We start from the raw sequence: 19,585 nt of genomic DNA, 5'->3' as shown, positions 1-19,585 counted from the left end.
TCCAGGGGATCTTCCTGACCCAGGGATAGAACTTGGGTCTCCGGCAGTGCAGGTGAATTCTTTACCGTCTGAGCCCCCAGGGAAGCCCATAGTATAAGGGGTAATAAACACCTGAACAATTTCTTAGCGTCTCTGGCCATGATATGTAATGTTAGGGCTGAGCTGTTTCCAGTATAGCAGGCTCTGGCTGCATGTGGCTACTGAGCCCTTAAAGTGTAGCTTGTCTGATTGGAAACATGCTGTTAAGTGTAAAATACACACAGGTTTCAAAGATTTAGGAAAAAATGTAAAATACCCCATTAATAATTTTGATCATGAGTACATTAATATTATAGTATTTTAGACATATTGAGTTAAATAAAATATATTCTTAAACTTTTCACCTGTTTCTTTTAACATTTAAAATGTATGTTTTACTAGAAAAAATTATGCCTATGACAAACGTCATGTTTCTCTTGGACACTGCTGCCCTCAGAGGAGGGGGGCTCAGAAGTAAGAAGCTGTCATAATGACTTAAACGGTCACATCCGACTTCATAATTAGCTATTGAATCCCTTGACATGTTGGATAAATAAAAAATTTTAAGTGTGCATCTTAAAAACTTTGTTCATACATTTAAGTGTACAGATTTTTGTCTGCAGGCTCACAAAATACAAACTGGGTATCAGAGAATCTGGCTTTAAATAGAAGGCCAGTGGAGCTGAACAGCTAAGGAATTTTCTTTCAACATGTAAAGTGCTAATGCTTTATAATCCCTTGTAGATGCCAATGTCAAAATCAAGATATGGAGGTGCTTACCTGGGTACTTTTCCAGTTCCTGAAGTTTGGATTCATTGATATCTGTGGCTATGACTTTGGCACCTTCTCTTGCAAAAGCCTGGGAGACACAATGCACAAATGAACCCTTTGTTTACTTGGTTAAACTGCTCTTGTGAACCGAGTCACTTAGCCTCTCCCCTTTATCTTACTGTAGCTATTATTTTCCCATGAAGTAGGTGAAATTTCACACTCCCTAGTCTCACCTCGTTCTTCACATTTTTAACCAGTTTTATCGTTAATTAGAACGATGTGTCATACACTGTGCTTGTCAGTTGACTTTGTCCCTTTGTGTGTGTGTGGTTGTGCTCAATTGCTCAATCATGCCCCATGGACTGTAGCCCACCAGGCTCCTCTGTCCATGGAATTCTCCAGGCAAGCATACTGGAGTGGCTTGTCACTCCCTTCTTCACGGGATCTTCCCGACCCAGTGATTGAGCTCGAGTCTCTTGAGTCTCCTGTTTTGGCAGGCGGATTCTTCACCACTGTGCCACCTGGGAAGCCCGACTTTGTAAGACCAAATAAATATTTTTTTACAAAAACTAGGATTCAGTTATTGAACACCTCTCACAATACTACCTTTCTTTGATTTTAAAGCCTGCACTCTATTTCTGAGCAGAGACTACAATCCAAATAATAAAAGAAAAATGGGTTATTTCAACACTTTTCCTCTTAATAAAAGTGGATTATTAGCTCGGGTGGGGGTTTCATGTGCGAGAAGTTGATATAAATTAGAAGGCAAAGACAACTTGATAGTCTCATAAGTCTGGAGTCCTGCCTCTGAACTGACATAATTTCAGAAAACAATGCACTTCTGTAGGGCCCCTTCAGTGACTTTATTATTGTGCAGAGAAACTGAGGCAGACAGATAAGTTTCTCAGGTTAAAGGTTATCAGTGACGTCACAGGATAAATGTGAGGTATTCATTCCCTCATCTGCCTGGAGTTGGAGTAGTCACTTTTCCTTTTTGTAACTTAAGACAATAGAAGCACAAAAGGAAAAAAAAAAAAAAAAAAAGAGCAGAACTAAATAACCATGGTACCTGGCCCCATAACTAACTTTTGGTACCGCAAAAGTTAGTAAGCAAGCAACAGAAGATAACTTACCAACGCAGCTGCCCGGCCGATCCCCTGAGCAGCAGCTGTGAGGACAATGACCTTCCCATCAAGTCGACCCATCCTGGAACCTGCAGTTTAATCTACAGACGTGTATTTAATGGCTTATACTGTAGCCCGTGGCCTTGTGCAGTAACATTTAGAAGGAATGGTTCAACGGACTCCTTTAAGACCCTGAAGACACACACCTCTGTCAAATATTCCCACCACCTGAGAATATCCCCATCCATCTCCAAGAACGCTTACCCTAAATGCCTAGCTTTGCATATAAAAACATTTAGCAAAGCCCTGGTAGCTCAGTCAGTAAAGAATCTGGGTGCAGTGCAGAAGGCACAGGTTTGATCCCTGGGTTGGGAAGATCCCCTGGAGAAGGGAATGCAGCCCACTCCAGTTTCCTTGCCTGGAAAATCCCATGGACAGAGGGAGCTGGAGGGCTGCAGTCCACGGGGTCGCAGAGTTGGACACGACTGAGCGACTGACACACGCTGAAGCGGTACCTGATGACAGACAGGCGTGAGACTTCAAGCCATCTTCAGGTTGCTTCAGCCTCTGCTGCTGGTACAGCTCACCACCTTCTCCCCTCTGCCCCTGCCTGCAAACATTGCGTGGGTCCTCCCTACTGGGGACTGCTTCTTGCTTCCTCCCTTGTACACTTTTCTTGGGGTCTGTACTATCAGTCATCTGTGGTTTTTCCAGGGCTCTTGGTAAGATTTCACAGTTGGCCTCAGAGAGTCATTGAAAAATAAGAGTTGGAAAGTCAGAGCCTGCCCAAACCCCCCTTTTACACCTGAGGGAATGGACTTGACCTGCTCAAGGTCACAGGGCTGGTCAACAGCAAAGCCAGGCCTCCTGACTCTTCCGTATGTGAGCATCCTACCCCACAGTGCTGCTGATTAAAGTTTGAGCATTCAGCAGTAACACTTTAACAGACACAAACAGTGATTTTTAAAAGGGAGGACTGAGGAAGTCTGACACAGGGGAAATAGGATCTACAGAAGATACCTGGTCAATGCTTGGACTGTAACCCAGATCGCAGGGTGACAGGAAAGGCTAGTGACGAGGTTTCAGCTAGTGAAGAGTCAAGTGATGATCAAATGAGGCTGTCTGCAAGGAACCAAGTCCTTTCTCTCACCCTGCAGTTCTTAGTGTATGCCTCTGACCGCACAACAGGCACAAAATGGCTGCTTTCTCCCAAGACATCATATCTGCATTCCAGGCAAAAACAATGAAGGGAGCAAAAGACAGAAGTCTTTCAGAGACCTGGCTTTTCTATTTTGGGAGGAGGCCCTCCTCTGAAATTCCAGCCCATGTTTTGTTGGCCAGCTTTAGCAGCAGAGGCTAAGAATTCGAGTTTTATTTTCCAGTCTTTACACACTGAAAAGGGTAGGGGTTGGGGGAGGCGAGTTGGGTAGGTGTTGAGTGAGCTAACAGATAGCACATGCACAAAATAACCTTCCCAGTCTGCTCATTACCTGTCTGATAAAGAGTGCAGAGAGCTAGCTAGTCTAGCCTGGAGGGCTCACATGATCCAGTCATTTCTTTTTGAACTTATCTCTGTTCTCGTCAGCCAACCTTGGCTTTTTGCGGTAACTCGCCTACACTTTCAAGCCTCCAACCTCTGTCCCAGCTCTCCACGCTGAGGGCTAGTTACTCCTGTGGGCAATCGGTACTGGAGGATTTGAGAGCACGACAGGACCAGATGTGTATTCTGGAAAGTTCACTGGAGAGCAGGCCTGGGGAGGGACTGAGCAGCTGGTTTTCTTCGGAGGAAACTGCAGTCGTGCAGAGGCGGGTGGAGGGGTGGAGGGCAGCGGCGAAAGAGAGTGTGTAAGAGCTGACCCAGGGCCTGGTCGCCAGTGCACTGATTTCAAAGAGATTACGTGGTTCGCCCAGTGTTTCACGGCTAGAAATTCAAACCCAGGCCTCCTGATCCTGGATACAGAGATCTTGTGGTTCCAAATCCCCACAGGGCGCCAGGGCCTTGCGGCTCCGCGGAATTGGTACCCGTAACTGACCACGATGTCAGCGCCGCGGTCTGAAACCCGTCTCTGAGTTTGTGCCGAGGCCACCGCCCCCGGGCCATTTCCGGTGCCTGGGTGCCTGGGTGCGGCACGACTGCCAAGGCGAGCGCAGCCTGGGGACACCCCGAGCCCCTCCCGCCTGCCATGGCGCTCCTCCCGCGGACTGCAAGGGAAGCGGGATGCGCGCACCCCGCCCAGCCCCTCGTCCGCTCCTCCGCTCTGTCGCGGTCTAACCTCTCTCCCAGCCCCAGTTCCCTCCTCATTTTCTCCCATACCAGCATTTCCTCTAGTAAAACTCGTGCGTGTGTAACTTTCTCCAGGAGTCAAGTTTCTTGCAGGACCAGACTGACAGCGCGTGGGTCTAAGAACTGCCCCCCGGGACTAGCTTACGACTTCACTGATGCTCTGTGATTGACGGAGAAGCAGGACGTTCACAATGCTCGACATACTTTGATGCAATTTTAGGTGGTTTTTTTTTTTTTTTCCTTCTTACATGAGTGATACCTTTTAAGTTAAACCATGGTAAAAGTTAAGCTAAACATTCAATATAATATTTTGGAAAGTAAGAAACCCCAATAATCCATACCCGCCCCCAATCCTGAGCATGATGTATTAAAAAGCTGCTACTTTACACTGCTGTCATCAGTGACTTTTGGCCCACGGCCCTGTGAAGGCACACGCCAGGAAGCTTTGACACCTAGAGAAGCGCTTACTAAAAGCGCTTGAAGCGCAGGGCAGCCGTTTTGCTCACTCATGACCTCCTCCGAGCTGTCCTCCTTCTTTCTGGGGTCAGATTTTAGAGCTAAAGCCTTGTAACTAGATAAACTGCACTATTACACGAAAACGCATTTCTTTGGAAAAATGAGTGCAAACATAATCTGAAATGGAGAAATGAGGCAACTTTCAATAAATTTAACGTGAAAATCAGACAAGATCGATCGCTTACTCCAAATATTAGAATCAAAGTGCTATTTTTTTTTTTTTTTTGGCCCACCTTGCTTATGGGATCTTAGTTCCCCGATCAGGGATTGAACCCCCGCCCTCCGCAGTAAGAATGCAGGGTCCAGAGACACAGAGCCTTTACAGGAATTCTTGACGAACAGGAAAAAGGATGTCTACAATAGACTCCTTTGGCTATTTTGAAAAACTTACCAGAGTTTCAAATTTGTTAAACATCCCTTCTTATCCTGAACTTACAGTTAAAAGTAATCCTGAAGGAGGTAATGTGCAGAACAAAGAAACATCTGAAAATTAAAACTCTCCTTTCCCGTCCCCCACCCCCACCCCCACCCCCACCCCGCCGCCAAAGTTTCTTTTTTAATATATTGGGAAACTTACTTTAGAGCAGCAAGCTCATGGCGTCCTCCAGACCACAGCGCTGGCAAGAAACTTAAGACCTTTGTGCAGAAGCAAGTCAGGTGCCTAGTAATGCCTGTTGGGATTTGTAGTTCAAGTTTCAGTTTTTAGAAAATTAGGCGCACAGTCACGTATTTTCTGTGTATGTGCTGCCATCTAGTGGAGTTTAGGTGGAATTGTTAACTCCGATTGCTAGAAGGGAAAAGTGGAAAAGCAGCCTGGTGGGCTGCCGTCTATGGGGTCGAACTGAGTTGGACACAACTGAAGCGACTTGGCAGCAGCAGGTGTCTTCAGTTCAGTCGCTCAGTCGTGTCCGATTCTTTGCGACCCCATGGACTGCAGCACGCCAGGCTTCCCTGTCCACCACCAGCTCCCGGAGCTTGCTCAAACTCATGTCTATCCAGTTGGTGATGCCATCCAACCATCTGGTGTCTTAGAATGTAGAAATCACTTCCTTCACCAATTTTCCCGAGAAAGTGAAAGTGAAGTCGCTCAGTCGTGTGCGACTCTTTGCGACCCCGTGGACTGTAGCCCTCCAGGCTCCTCTGTCCATGGGATTCTCCAGACAAGAATACTGGAGTGGGTTGCCATTTCCTTCTCCAGGGGATCTTCCCAACCCAGGGATCGAACCCGGGTTTCCTGCATTGCAGGCAGACGCTTTATCCTCTGAGCCACCAGGGAAGCTCCAATTTTACCGAAGTCCGGCTCTTTTATTTGCACTTACTATGTGTTGCTCTGGGGGCACTCGAGAGAGAATGAGCCAGGAGTTGCATGTGGAAGTTAGCAACAACATAGAAGGAAACCAGGTCATTGAAGATCCTGGAGCCTTCCTTCCTGCACCCTGACCTAGATTATTTTGAGGCGGGGAAATTCTCTCGTGCTTTTAAGGTATGAGTATGGTTATTTTGTCACACGCAATCTATTGTAACACTCATTACAAACGTAGCGGCAGAAAGCAGTCATCTTGAGCGTACTGCGGGGGCTGAGTCGGGGAACTTCAAAGTGCATGCTGGGTAAGAGCCAAAAATCAAGTTCGGCCAAAGAGAATGGAGACAGAATGGAAATATCAGATGGAAAAAGGTTTACCAGGTCATGTGAGCCCTCTCTACAAGGCTTACTAACTCACACTTAACAGGCTTGTAACTGCGCCTAGATGCTGTTTAAGCTAGTTTGTGCACGTGCTATTTAAGTAGGGGTCTCTCAATGCCCGTGTAACTCACTTTCCCCTGCCTTTTACTTTATAAAAGCTGGAAAACAACTCTTAAATTCCCAGCCTTCTTTGCTTCTGGAGCTGGTCAATGAAATAAATGTACGCTGAAATCGCCGAGGTCGTCTTTCTTGGCTAGAACCCTGAGGACTCTCTGAAAGGCTTTTGGCTTTTGCTCTTTTCTCCTGGAATGCAGTGTGATGCCTAGGGACATGGCAACCATGTTGTGACCTGGTGTGAGGTCAGAAGGATACATTAAAGACAGCAGGGTGAGTGAGAGAAGGGCCTTGGTTCCTTGAGGACAGTCTCAAGATGACAGCATTACCATGTGACAGGCTGTCCTATAGTAACCATAACTGTTGAAAATCAGCTCTCTGAACTTCTCATGTGGGAAAATAAACTTCTTTAGATGATGCTTTTTGCTCTTGGAGGGAATGTGTATTTATAGTAATCACAGTGGCTCCGAACAAAGACTGTGAAGTCAGAAGGATGAAGCTAAGTCCCACATCTTTCCCGCACTAGCTGGGTCAGTCACTCAACTCTACAAATCTCTGTTTTCTCGTCTGGGAACGATCGCAGCACTTGCCTCAGGGATGCCACGAGGAGGAAGGACTTGGCGTGAAGCCATCAGTATAAATGCTATTTTTGTACTTTGTCGTTCAGTTGTTGTGTCAGACCCTGTGACCCCACTGATGGCAGCACGCCAGGCTTCCCTGCCCATCACCAGGCCTGGAGTTTGCTCAAACTCATGTCCATTGATTTGGTGATGTGGTCCAGCCATCTCATTCTCTGTCATGCCCCTTTCCTCCTGCCTTCAATCTTTCTCAGCATCAGGGTCTTTTCCAATGAGTTGGCTCTTCCCATCAGGTGGCCAAAGTACTGGAGTACTTAATAAGAGTGTTTTTGTACTTAATAAACATTATTAAAAATTCAATTATAATGGATGGAAAATATTGTCCTTAGGAAAAAAAAAAAGGCACCAAAACCCAAAACATCCTGGCCTAGTTTTTGGTAACAGAACCTCATTGCCCTACCGTAGTTTATAATGTTGAATCTAATGATCTGCAACCATTATCCAGCTGTGCTCCTTGCTTTAAGAACAATCCCTTTTCTTTGACTTTTGAATTCAAGATTTTGGAATACACATTTTATGAACATGAGAGTTCTCTAATCAAGGCCAACTCCGATACTTTTTCTTGAGCCTGCCTTCATCCCCTGGTCTTCAACAGTAGCGGTTACTTTATGACCACCTGCCTCATGGTAATGCAAATATCTGCTTAGCCATTTGTATTGTCAGTGGACTAAATTTCTCCAAAGCTAGGGACTGTAGCTTTTTCACCTTTACATGTGATCAGTTCATATTAAAACTATATGCGTTGTTTTCCAAATACGACGAGTTCCACAAAGGCAGTACATTTTGGTGCCTAGCCTGATGATGAGCACGTAGCTGATGGTTAATATTTGCTGAATATTAATGGTAAGGTCTCGGTGATAATTGTGAGGCTCGAGAGCATGTTTCCTATGAATATTTTGTTGCCTTTGGTCCTAATTTTGCTTTTCAGATCATTTTAGTACTGTCTGACCATAATATTGTTTAACATTCTCACGAGTTTCCATTGCTGATTTTCATAATCGTTCCTTTGCAGTCACTCACAATATTGAAACTTGTTATCATTAGAGGTAAACAACATACCAAGGGAGATGTCAGAGGTGGAGGGACAGAAGCTCTCTTTCCCTGACAGACACCAACTTAACAATATATGGGCCAAAATACTTTTGTGAAAACTTTAGAAGCCAGTTAAGAAGGCTTCCCTGGTGGCAGTACCCCAGGTCAGGGCAAAGCTGGGAACGGCCACACTGAAGCAGGCGAGAAGAGCTGTTTCACTTCACCTGCAACCACCCCTCCCTGGGCTAGCACAGCTTAGCCCCTGGCTCAGTTTCCCATCATGGGAGTAGGGGAAAGAGGAGAGTGGAAGGTTCACCTGAAGTTCCAGCTTTCAGAGGGGTACCCGAGTGACTGGTTACTCTCCCCTGACTCGGAGTGTTGATGGAACTGGCACGGCTTGGCACCAGAGAACCTGCAGAGACTGGTGTGGCTCTGCAGTCAGGCCCAGGTGCCCCCTGGAGGCTTCATTCTTGGGAGGGAGGAGAAGAGTGAGTGTCTGGTGTTCCAGCTTTCTGAATGGCTGCACAAGAGACTGGTTTGTGTTTCGCCTGACTTGGGGTGCTGATGGGGAAGCTGATACACTTGGATGCCCGGGGGCCGATGAGAAAGAAGGACCGTGGCGTGACTTGCTGCTGCAGCACCAAAGAGCCTGCAGTACTGTAGACGGACACCAGAGGGAGACATCATGCGCGCCTGAAAAAGAATTTGGCAGCCCTCTCTAGTTGGCAAATCTCATACGCAAGCCCAGAGAAGTGGCACACCCCGCAAAGGTTTCAGAGCCCCCCCCAAAATCTGTAAACAAGCTGACTGATGAAGGTGTTTCCCTGTATGAGGCCAGAAGAGGTGGCTGCTTTTTTTTCAAATGCATAAAACCCAGCAAAACGTCAGAAGGCACACAAACACGGTCTATCGAAAAAAACAAGATAAATCTCCAGAAACTAAAAAAAATGGTCATCTAAGAATCACCTATCAAAGAATTAAAAATAACAGAAGCTCAATGATCTACAAGACAATGCAGACAACTAAATGAATCTGGGAAAATAATGCATCAACAGCATGAAAATATTAACAAGTAAATAGAAACTATGAAAAAGAACCAGACAAATTCTGGTGCTGAATAATAATCAAATTGAAAAATTCACTAGGGGGGTTGAACAGCAGACTTGATTAAGCAGAAGAATCAACAAGTTGGTCATTTGAAATCATCCAGTCAGAGAAGCATAAAGGAAAAAGAAAAGTGTAGAGAGCCTAAGGTACTTGGTGGACCAACATATGGTGGTACTTCCAGAAGAGAGAGAGGGACAAAAAGTTGATTTGAAGAAATAATGGCCCCCAAACTTCCCAAATCTGAGGAAGGAACTGGACATCCAAGTTCAGAGAGTTAAGCAACATTCTTTTAGACTGGAAACCCTATGACTAATTTTATTTTTAATGGCCTTTAGTTTCCCTGGAGAAAGGAATGGGGACTCACTCCAGTATTCTTGCCTGGGAAATCCCATGGACAGAGGGGCCTGGCGGGCTACAGGCCATGGGGTCACAGAGTTGGACACAATAGTGTGACTTGAGCACACACAGAACAGTTTTATTATTCAGGTGAACTTACCTACTACTATCAACACTTTGGGGGAAGTGGACATTAAATATCCAATCCACAGACTTTAGAATGATGAAAGTGAAGTTGCACAGTCGTGTCTCTTTGGGGTCATGACTCTTTGTGACCCCATGGACTGTAGCTTATCAGGCTCCTCCGTCCATGGGATTTTCCAGGCAAGAGTGCTAGAGTGGGTTGCCATTTCCTTCTCCAGGGATCTTCCCGATCCAGGAATTGAACCTGGGTCTCCCACATTGCAGGCAGACGCTTTACCATCTGATCCATCAGGGAAGCCCCTTAGAATGGTGACTGTGATGCAATTCATAATCTCTTTCTCTGAATAAATATTCTTACCAAAGAGCCAAGAATGCCTTGAAATCAGTAACTCTGTTCTAAGTGCATCTTGCTGTTTTGTGTGGTTTTTCAAAATCACGTGATATAAAGTATCAGATACTTTCTAAAACCATAGTTCGTAACAACCTCTAATAGGTCAGAGACCCCTCTGGGGATATGACAAGAGACAGTATGGACCTTAGTATTCTAGAAAAATGGATCCACACACACAAATTACTATTGAACTTCAGAGGTTTTACAGACCGCATGAAGTCCAGATGCCTTGTCTATCTGTGGGCACCTCAGGTTTAGAAAACTTTACCTCGATAGAAACTCTGGTGCTGTTTCCTCGTGTCTAAAATTAAAGGACACAATAAATTGGTGTGTTTTTTTCCCAGTTGCTAATGAAGTGCAACCGACTACAAAGTCTAATAACAAACCAGTTTAGAGTGCCTGCACAGGGAGTGGGGGGGTTGTAACTAGAAAGTGAGAAACAACTTCCATAGCTGTTACAGCAAAAGGAGGATTACAACTAGAGAATGCAGAGGCTGTATCACCTGCTGTCCCTAAGAGCCTAGATACGGAATGCATGGGCATATTTTTACTGCAAAATTCTGAAAGTCAACACAGCAGAAGAGAGCAGGGCCAGATATACCCTGAGTATCCCACCAAGAAGCCATCAGTTAGATTACATGGTGCTGTGATCTGGAACAACTAATCAAACATTTACTGAATGTTCAAGGCACTAAAAGAGGAGTCTGTAATTTTGTTAATCAAATGATGCTTTATATTAACTTACGACTTATGCTTAGAAATTCTCTAAGTCATATGTGGATAACTTTATATTAATAAAAATATATACATTTAATGTATACATGGAAAGATTGGAAATTTCCTTCAATAACTTTATTCTTTATAAAGCATATAAATAAATAAGACTTTTCAACTTCTACAGGATTACCACGTTTAAGAAGAAGGTACACTGCCGTCACCATTCTAGATCATGGGAATGCATCCCACTCCTTCATCTTCCCCTCCTTGTGGCAAAGTGGGAACTGAACTGAAGCTGGACTGTGACATGCCTGCCAGGGATAGACACATCAAGCAATAAACACAGACACTTCCAAACGTGGAAGGCTGGGCCGCCAGAAACGCGGCAGAGCGGAGCCTACTGAGTCTTGCACTCTGGCACCTCTTTTCCTGATGGCATTTGCCAAGGACCTCGCTGGGGATCCTCGGTCTCCACTTCAGCAGTTTGTTCTTCTGAGGAGGAAAAAAAAAAAAATCAACAACAAAAGTAATCTTAGTGAAAACAGAGACAAAACGCAAATACAACTGAAGTGGAAAGGAAGCTGTGACAGTAGGGGCATGGGGAGAGTAAGTCATGGCACTTCACCACGGTCCTTAATTTCCTTGTTGGAAAGGCAGACTTCGCTTCATCAGAGTTGAAGATGTTTATTCCCCACTTTCTCATAAAATGAATGGTTAGAAAAACCATACTGTACATAAAACCTAGAAGTAATAAATTTTTAGTTGGAATCCATCAATCTGAGAAGCAAAGTGAATCAAACAGATTAGGTGAGTTTGATTTTCTTTTGTCCTATTTTTAGGGAAAAAACTAGTGTGCTATACAAATACTATGTATTTTAGAGAACACTTAGCCATCATTGGAAAGCTTTCTTTGAAGCTTTAAAAAACATTTTAACTGCATCTATTTACTTATAAGTAATAACTTTTAAAATTATATATGCATAAATCTAGGATAGCTGATCTTGAGATAATGAAAATTTCCTTTTATAATTAAAATTAAAAACTGATATTAACTTTTTATATTGATATTTTATTAATACTAATTCAAGGATTATGTCCTTTAATTCTGAATTGGTGAATTTCTGATATATCCCCCCAGCCTTTTATTTCACTTAAAAATCGTAGCAGAAAGATCCATGTATTGACAAAGAGACTTAAGCATTTTTATTTGCAGTTGGATTAGTTCATATTATGCTTGCGCCTTTGGCACTGTCAGATAAAATCAAAAGGTGATTATAAAACATATCAGTTTTTCCAAAGACTCTTCTAAAATGGTATGTGTATGTGTGTGTATACACCAAAAGCTCTATGGAAGTGTTAACTACTGGAAGGTCCTTACGTGTTTGTTAAATACTATTCAAAGAGCTGAACAGTTTCAGTTGTTTGTTTTTTTTTTTTCCAAATTGCTTTGTTCTTTACTATCTCCCTAAGAGCACTGTCAAGGTGCTGACTTAATTCCATTTTTGATGTGCAGTTGATGAGAATGAACTGATTCCTTCTTTGTCACAGTTCCCATATTCTTTTCTGGAGAATTCCATGGACAGAGGAGCCTGGAGAGAGAGAGTCCATGGGGTCCCAAAGAGTCAGACACCACTGAGCGACTAAATATATGAGCTCTCATACACCCTGGCGACCTTTGCTCAGAGCTTTAAATATCTGGCAGCTGCCTCTTTTGATGAAGCCTTTTTTGTTTTAGGTTTCTACAAATGCATAATAGGGTATTTCTGACAGGTGGCTACCCTGTCACAAAGGGCTATGGCCATGCCCTCCTGGGCATGTGGTGAGAGAGGCTAAGACACCAGATTACGGAGCTTCTCCCGGCACGCTCCCCACCTCTGTGGACAGTGCCTCCGCAGAGCTGGGCCGGATGCCCGACACCCACTCCATCCAATCAGGCACTGAGCCTGCTGATTCTACCTCCAGATCTCTCCATCTGTCGCGTCCCCTCGACTCTGTTGTGCCTGCCCAAGTTCACGCTGCCCCCTTGCCCAGGCACCTGTTAAACTCTTGCTCCCGTGATTTGTGGGGTACCCTACACTGAGGCAATGTGTTCAAAACGTACGCGCCATCACGCTCCTCTGCTCTTGTTAGAAATCTGAAGGCTTCCTCCATCTGCTCTCAGGGTCAAGTTTAAATTCTTTCACCCTCTCTACAGAGTCCTGCAGGTCTGGCTCTTGCCTCTCTTCTTTGGTTCACTGACTCCATCCACAGAAGCCTGCGTTCCTTGCGCTCTGGCCACGTTATGCTCCTTCAGCCCTTCCCCCGACCGTGGTCCCTCCTACTCTGGCGGGGGCTGTCAATGTTCTATCTGTAAATGTGCTGCCCTCCTCTCTCTGTTCAGCTAGCTCCCGTTAACCTGTTAGATCTCAGTCCCCTTCTTCAAGCAAGACTTCCGTAATATTCCTAAAACAAGAGCCTACTGTAAGCCTCAGAGCCTTCTGCAGTCTAGAATTTTCCCTCTGACTACCTGACTGCTGTCTATACCTAGTGCACTGTAAGCTCCAGGAGGACAGGAACCGCACCTAGTTTTGCTTGTTACTTCACCACTAGGGTGTAACATGTATCACAGAGTCGATATTAAGGAATTCTGTTGACTGAATGAATGAGTAAATATGCAAGTCTACGATCCGGCTTGTGTAAAATGAATATATAATCCTACTGGAAATACTGGCCCGCTGAATTCCTAAGAAAGTCTTTTTCAGTAAAAGTAGTTTTGTGTATAGGGTAGTGTCTTTATATCCTTGGGAGTGTTGCTTATCCATTCCAGGGAAAAGATGACAGTTTAAGACACAGGCTTCACTCAGGGTAAAAAATGACCGCACCTCAGAGAAACTTTGTCCCCCCAGAAAGCAATGAAGTCTCTGCTCTGTAAGCTTGGTCAACTCCATCCTCTCCTGTCAATACTTGCCCTGTGGGGTCAGGTGGTAAAGAGAAGTTCCAACTGTTATCCCCCCATTTCTGAGTAACCAGTATATTTACCTACCTGGACAAAGGCCTAAACCTGAGTTATCAAAATAGCGAACTGGAGGAGGTACTGGCAAAGACTTTGACCGGTTATCAAAAAACCAAGATTTCGGCGACTCCTTTGGCACAGGATCTTGGACATTCCGTTCCTTGCATTGAGAAGACATATGGTGTCTCTTTTTAGAGGGTGTCCCAGTCACTTTAGGAGACTTTGGAGAATTCTCACAAGTTACTTCTTTGTGAACCTCTTTTTTAAGAGTTTTCTCCTTCCATGTCTTGACCTCACTGGAAAGATGATGATAATTGCTTAAATGTGGTGGTGGTAGGCAAGGGGGAGTAGGAGGAGAAAAAAGGAGACCACAAGACTGCAATTCCTGCAATGTAGTCACATTTAAGTTAAAAAAAAATGTTTTTTTAAATTGCGGTGTGTGTTAAAATATACATAACAAAATTTAGCATTTTATCATATTTACATTCTAGTTTCAACCTAATGATTCCTGTTTGGACTGTTTCTACAGTTCAGAAAATGAAATGAGGTCATTATAAACTGAGTAATTGTAGCAAATCTCCATAATCACGAGGGTTTGAAAAGAAATGATATCAGATTTTAAATGAACTGATGATATGATCCAGTGTATTTTGTGGCCATAATTTGATAAATTAGTCTCTGGGATAGATGACTCTAAGGTATCTGTTATTTTAAGAGAAATAATTTGTGGTGCTTTTCTGGATTCATTATATTCTGGCTTCATAGAGGAAATGCTACCAGCATTGCTCTGGTTCCTCCAGAGAGAAACCTGGGCAACAATCCTAGGGCCCCTTCTTCCTCATACTTATTTCTCAAATTCATCTCCTTATTTTTATCTGCACTGGCACCATTCCAGTCCATGCCAAAACTATCTTTTGCTTGGGCAACAATAAACAAATTCCTAAGCTGGGGCCTCCTATACTGAGATCCTGTCTGACCTCGGAAGGTCAGGGTCTCCTCCAACGGAGGCAATCCTTCCAGTACGTTTCGGATCCCCTCCAAACGTCCTCCCAGTGACCTCCGGGGGCCTGTGCTATCGGGCCAGCTCCCTCTGGTATTTCACTGCGCCTCACTGTCTCCGTCTCTGCCTTTGCTACACTGGATGTCTTTCGGCTCCACCAGCAGGTGACTCTTTCGGACTTGGGCCATGTGCAGATGCCAGCCTCTCAGCCTAGAGAGCTTACCTGCCTCTCCTTTCATCTGGCCTAGCTTCTATTCAGTTTTCACACTGAATCTTAAAGATTAATCTCTTGATCAACACCTCTCCCCACACCAAGAGTTGGTCTCTGTTATATACTCTTTCATAATGTCCTACTTTTTGATGTTGCTGTTGGCTTGACAGCACTCACTATAAAGAATTAGTTATTTGTGGACTTTACTTATTAGTTTAATGCCTATTTTTCCTCTATTGTACCAGTGGCAGAGGTTAGTACAAGATTCTATTCTTGGGTAGAAGCCAAATAATTAAATGTGTTAGAAATGTTTACAAGTAAAACTAAGCAGCTACAGTAAGGGACCTAAGGGGCTCTTCCCTGAGTAGGGGGCTCACTGACTTGGGTATGTGGACTTGTGGTATATATGAGCTGCCCCCTCAAAGATCTCTTTTTTTACTTCCTGGTTCTTGGCTTAGTTAAACATAGGTCAGCTGATTGACGGCAAATATATGGAATGGTGGTACTGTATTCCTATTCCTTTTAGAAAAGACATATGAACTTTAAAAGTTCCTTTTTCCATATTGTGTGAAGGATTATCAAATGCAAAAAATATTTAGTTGGGAAAAAGTATCCACTCCGCAAAAGAAAACTAAAAAGACAAAACTTATGTGTGTACACCATTCTCCCCAACATGTAACAGACAATTTCTGCATCATATAAGGCGCGCTCACCTTGACAGTTCGTTCTTTTGCTTCATGAGCTGTTCATTTTGCTGCTTTAGCTTAGAAACTTCCTTTTCTAGCCGCATATATTCACTTTTCAGGATAAGGGCTTTCGTGCTTTGTACAATGCCACTGCCACCTCCACAGGTTAAGGGTTTATTTGAAGGCTGAGTATCAATATGTTCTGATAGCACTGTGGGACGCGAAAGCACAGACGGGTGGGGGATAATTTGAATAGCTCAAAATTAAAAAAAAAAAACAAAACACAAAACCATAACAAAGGGCAATAAGTCATAAAAATAAAGATACCTTGACCACCCTCTATCTGGAAGTCAACCCTGACTCCCTTCTCCCTTACCTCACATGCCTATTTGGCCATCAATTTTCAATAGCTCTAGAATCCTCCTGCTTCTTCCTACCGATCAATCCCACTACCATAACCCTGTTAGTGTGGTTTTCCACAGCTGCAGTACTAAGGATCCTCCCCAGACAGAGCTGACCCTCACTAGTTGGTCTCCTAGTATCAGTGGAATCACCTGCCAGGCTTCTTCCTACAGTGTGTGTGTGCGGGGTCCACCCACATTCAGTGAACTTCTAGTGCTCAATACGTACTTGTTCACTAAATAAACCTGAGTTGATATTAAAGCATGCATTATTAAGGATTCTATACCGTGTGTGTAGAAGTAATGTAAGGAACTGCTTTGTACATTTTAGATAAAACTGCATGCAACTGTGAGGTGCTTTCTGACGCAGAATAATCCACTGGGTCACTGGCAATTTCTTAAAGAAGGGTGAAGGTGTGTGTGGGGAAGATACTCGATGTCCATTTCCTTTTGAGTGATTTTGAAATCAGGGACATGAAAGTCACAAATCAAGAGTACTTATAATGATCCTCCTGGAACAAAAAGGAACTCTCAGGTCTGTTTTCATCTCTTGAAGTTGTTCAGGTTGGAGCTGTGATCACCTTAACCCTATCTCTGATTCTTTCTTTTTTTTTTTTTTTTTCTGATTCTTTCTTTATTCATTTACTTGGTGTGTCAGGTCTTAGTGGAGGCACGCGGGCTCTCTAGCCGTGGCACGTGGGCTCTCAGTTCCCTGACAGGGGATTGAACCTGCGTTCCCTGTGTTGCCAGGTGGATTCTTCAGCCACCAGATCACCAGTGAAGTGCACTCTGATTTTTTTTTTAATGAGTGGATAATAATACACACAAATATCATCCTACAGTTGCTGCTGCTGCTACTGCTAAGTCACTTCAGTCGTGTCCGACTCTGCGTGACCCCATAGCTGGACTTTCAAAATTTTCAGTGTGCTCGCACATACAACTTTTAGTGTGATCCTTAAAACAATTACACACATAAGCTAAGTCAGGGCTGCCCTCAGGGTTTCACACAGCATTAAATGAGGGCAATCAATTCAGAGACCTGTCCTTGACTGTGAACTCAATGCTTGTCCTACTCTAAAAGCTGATCTAAGTACTGGTCAGCATTTTCTCTTTATAAATGAAACACAAGAAACAGAAATATAGAAAAAGGTATAGTTTGAGAGACATATAGGCAGAAATTTGTTCATGGACTTGAAGACTGTTCCTATGATAAATTTCAAACAGCCTGCCAGTAAGAACAAGTCAGATAATATTTTACTGTGAATGGATATTTTTACTGGGCATATGGTTACAATCTACTAAGATATGTGCTTGTATTTTTATTGGGAAGTGTACTTCTACCCTGATAGTTGAGTCATTCTTTTATAGTACTGAAGATATCTTCACTAATATGTAAAGATTTGATAATGCAAAAGCAAATTTCCTATTTTCTAAGAATCTATAATGGAGAAACTGTCAAGATTATAGGAAACTAAGGAGATATCACAGGATAAATATAAGCCCAACGAATTCATCTGAAAAACAGTTTTTTCTAAATCAGTGATTAACTTAGGTTTATTCTTGATTGTCATTATGTACTCTTCAAAATGTTTAAGTATATTGAAGTAAAATGGAAAGATCGGGAAGTATCAGCATTTTCCACTTACTTGAGGTATCTTGGGCCTGTTGATTTCTTCTAAGATTCTCTTTCATTAGCCTTATAACTTCTTTTTGATATTCTACAATGGCTTTTGTTGAAGCAATTCTATTAAGAGCAACAGAAATACGTAAAAACCCAGAAACACATTTTTAATGAAGGAATAAACACAACTGCTATCAAGAATTTTCTAGCAAGACACATCATATCAACATAATGTTTATAGGTAGCAGTAGGTAACCCCTCATGATACCTTCCTGGTATTACGCACCTCACAGCTATTATATCATCAAATTGCAAATATTTTGTCTGGTTGCAAGAATGATTTTCTTTTTTAACATTGAGAAATCAATTCTATTTAAATTTCTGGAAGTTCAATAGCTATTAAAGGTATATTAAGTAAAGTTATACCTGGGGGCACCATAAAACAAGTAAATACCAAGAAGGTATTAACAATCACCAGAGCATGAAAGCAAAAAGCAGCTTCTGTTCTAAAGTCAGGAAAGCAAACCCTAGCTGCAGCTCTGGTCCAAGGTATTATAATCAAAGGTCAAATTCTGCTCACTGTTCCCTGGTAGAGACATTTTATGAACTGTTTGCTTAAGCATTAATCAGCAGTGATAGGTTGTAAGATACTCTGCCTTTTTTAGAGGCTGACTGTATCTGCTGATTCTATTCTGTAAGTAAAATTGCTTTTTATGATGAAGATCTTAACAGATATGTTTCACTTTTTATCACCAGAAGGCTGGTTAGAATGAATGAAGATCTGGAGTGCTATGTATTTGGCAAAATTACACATTATCATTAAATATTTATTAAAGATTTATAGGAAGAATAAAAAACGTTAAGAGCCAAGAGGGATAAGAAATCCTTTAATATAAACCAATCCTTTTATTGATTATGAATGTGAAGCCCAGAGAGATAACCAGCTTGTTAAAGGTGATATTTCATTAGAGGCAATATATTTCTAATTTAGTTTCCCTGACACTGTCTAAATGGTCTTTTCATTATTCTATATCACAAGGAACTTTAGGCATGCTATTATGTATATGGTGTGTGTGTGTGTGTGTGAGTGTGAGTGTGTGTGTGTTAGTCACTCAGTTGTGTTCAACTCTTTGCAGTCCCATTGACTGTAGCCTATTAGGCTCTTCTGTTCATGGAATTCTCTAGGCAAGAACACTGGAGTGGGTTGCCGTTCCCTTCTCTAGGGGATCTTCCTGACCCAGGGATCGAACCCAGGTCTCCCGCATTGCAGGCAGATTCTTTTTACCATCTGAGCTACCAGGGAAGCCCCATGTATACAGTACTACATAAATAAATCAGTAAAAAAGAATATGCTCTTGGGTATTAGGTATTATAATTTAAAAGGAAATATAACTTTTCCACAAAAACATGACAGAAAGAATAAATAAAATAAATAAAAACCAACAGAAACCTTAGCAAACTGGAACCCACAGGTCTTTTTTTTGGCCACATCTTGTGGCTTGCTGAATCTTACTTCTCTGGCCCGGGACTGAACCTGGGGCCATGGCAGTGAAAGCACCAAGTCCTAACTACTGGACTGCCAGGGAACTCCCCACCACAGGGTTTTTAACATTCACTTTCAAGCATAAAAAGGGTATTTTAAAGCTATTTATACGAAATGAGCAAAAAGCACCCCCCTCCCGAAAGACATAGTGTTAGCAACCAGGATTGTGCTTATTTTAAAACCTTTACGTATGTAATGAGAATTTAATAAATTTGAAATCCGTGAGTGGCTGAATTTATTTTTAGAAAAGCAAAT

General features: G+C 42.9%; 2 protein-coding genes across 11 annotated transcripts in view; both read right to left on the bottom strand.

Moving 5' to 3' along the window:
* Nucleotides 1-5,385, bottom strand: part of BDH2 (3-hydroxybutyrate dehydrogenase, type 2) — a 28,626-nt gene extending 23,241 nt beyond the window's left edge. Inside the window, exons 1-4 of one of the 6 annotated variants that reach the window (XM_018049253.1) lie at nt 5,291-5,358; nt 4,228-4,456; nt 1,923-2,105; nt 799-877 (exon numbers count right to left, since the gene is read on the bottom strand). In XM_018049253.1, coding sequence (XP_017904742.1) covers nt 799-877; nt 1,923-1,994 — 151 coding nt within the window. In that variant the 5' untranslated portion in view covers nt 1,995-2,105; nt 4,228-4,456; nt 5,291-5,358. Of the gene's footprint in view, nt 1-798; nt 878-1,922; nt 2,106-2,933; nt 3,137-4,227; nt 4,457-5,290 lie in introns of all 6 variants that reach the window. The other 5 variants (XM_018049255.1, XM_005681358.3, XM_018049254.1 and 2 more) reach the window with 5 other exon arrangements.
* Nucleotides 10,978-19,585, bottom strand: part of CENPE (centromere protein E) — a 77,681-nt gene continuing 69,073 nt past the window's right edge. For 4 of the 5 annotated variants that reach the window (XM_018049252.1, XM_013964484.2, XM_018049249.1 and 1 more), the window contains 4 exons: nt 17,813-17,910; nt 15,793-15,976; nt 13,899-14,164; nt 10,978-11,368 (listed from right to left, as the gene is read on the bottom strand). In XM_018049252.1, the coding sequence (XP_017904741.1) occupies nt 11,274-11,368; nt 13,899-14,164; nt 15,793-15,976; nt 17,813-17,910 (643 nt within the window). In that variant the 3' untranslated portion in view covers nt 10,978-11,273. The remainder of the gene's footprint in view (nt 11,369-13,898; nt 14,165-15,792; nt 15,977-17,812; nt 17,911-19,585) is intronic. The other variant, XM_018049250.1, reaches the window with a different exon arrangement.

The sequence above is a fragment of the Capra hircus genome, chromosome 6, assembly GCF_001704415.2.
Source record: "Capra hircus breed San Clemente chromosome 6, ASM170441v1, whole genome shotgun sequence".
Lineage (NCBI taxonomy): Eukaryota > Metazoa > Chordata > Mammalia > Artiodactyla > Bovidae > Capra > Capra hircus.
This window is presented reverse-complemented; position numbering and strand designations above follow the sequence as displayed.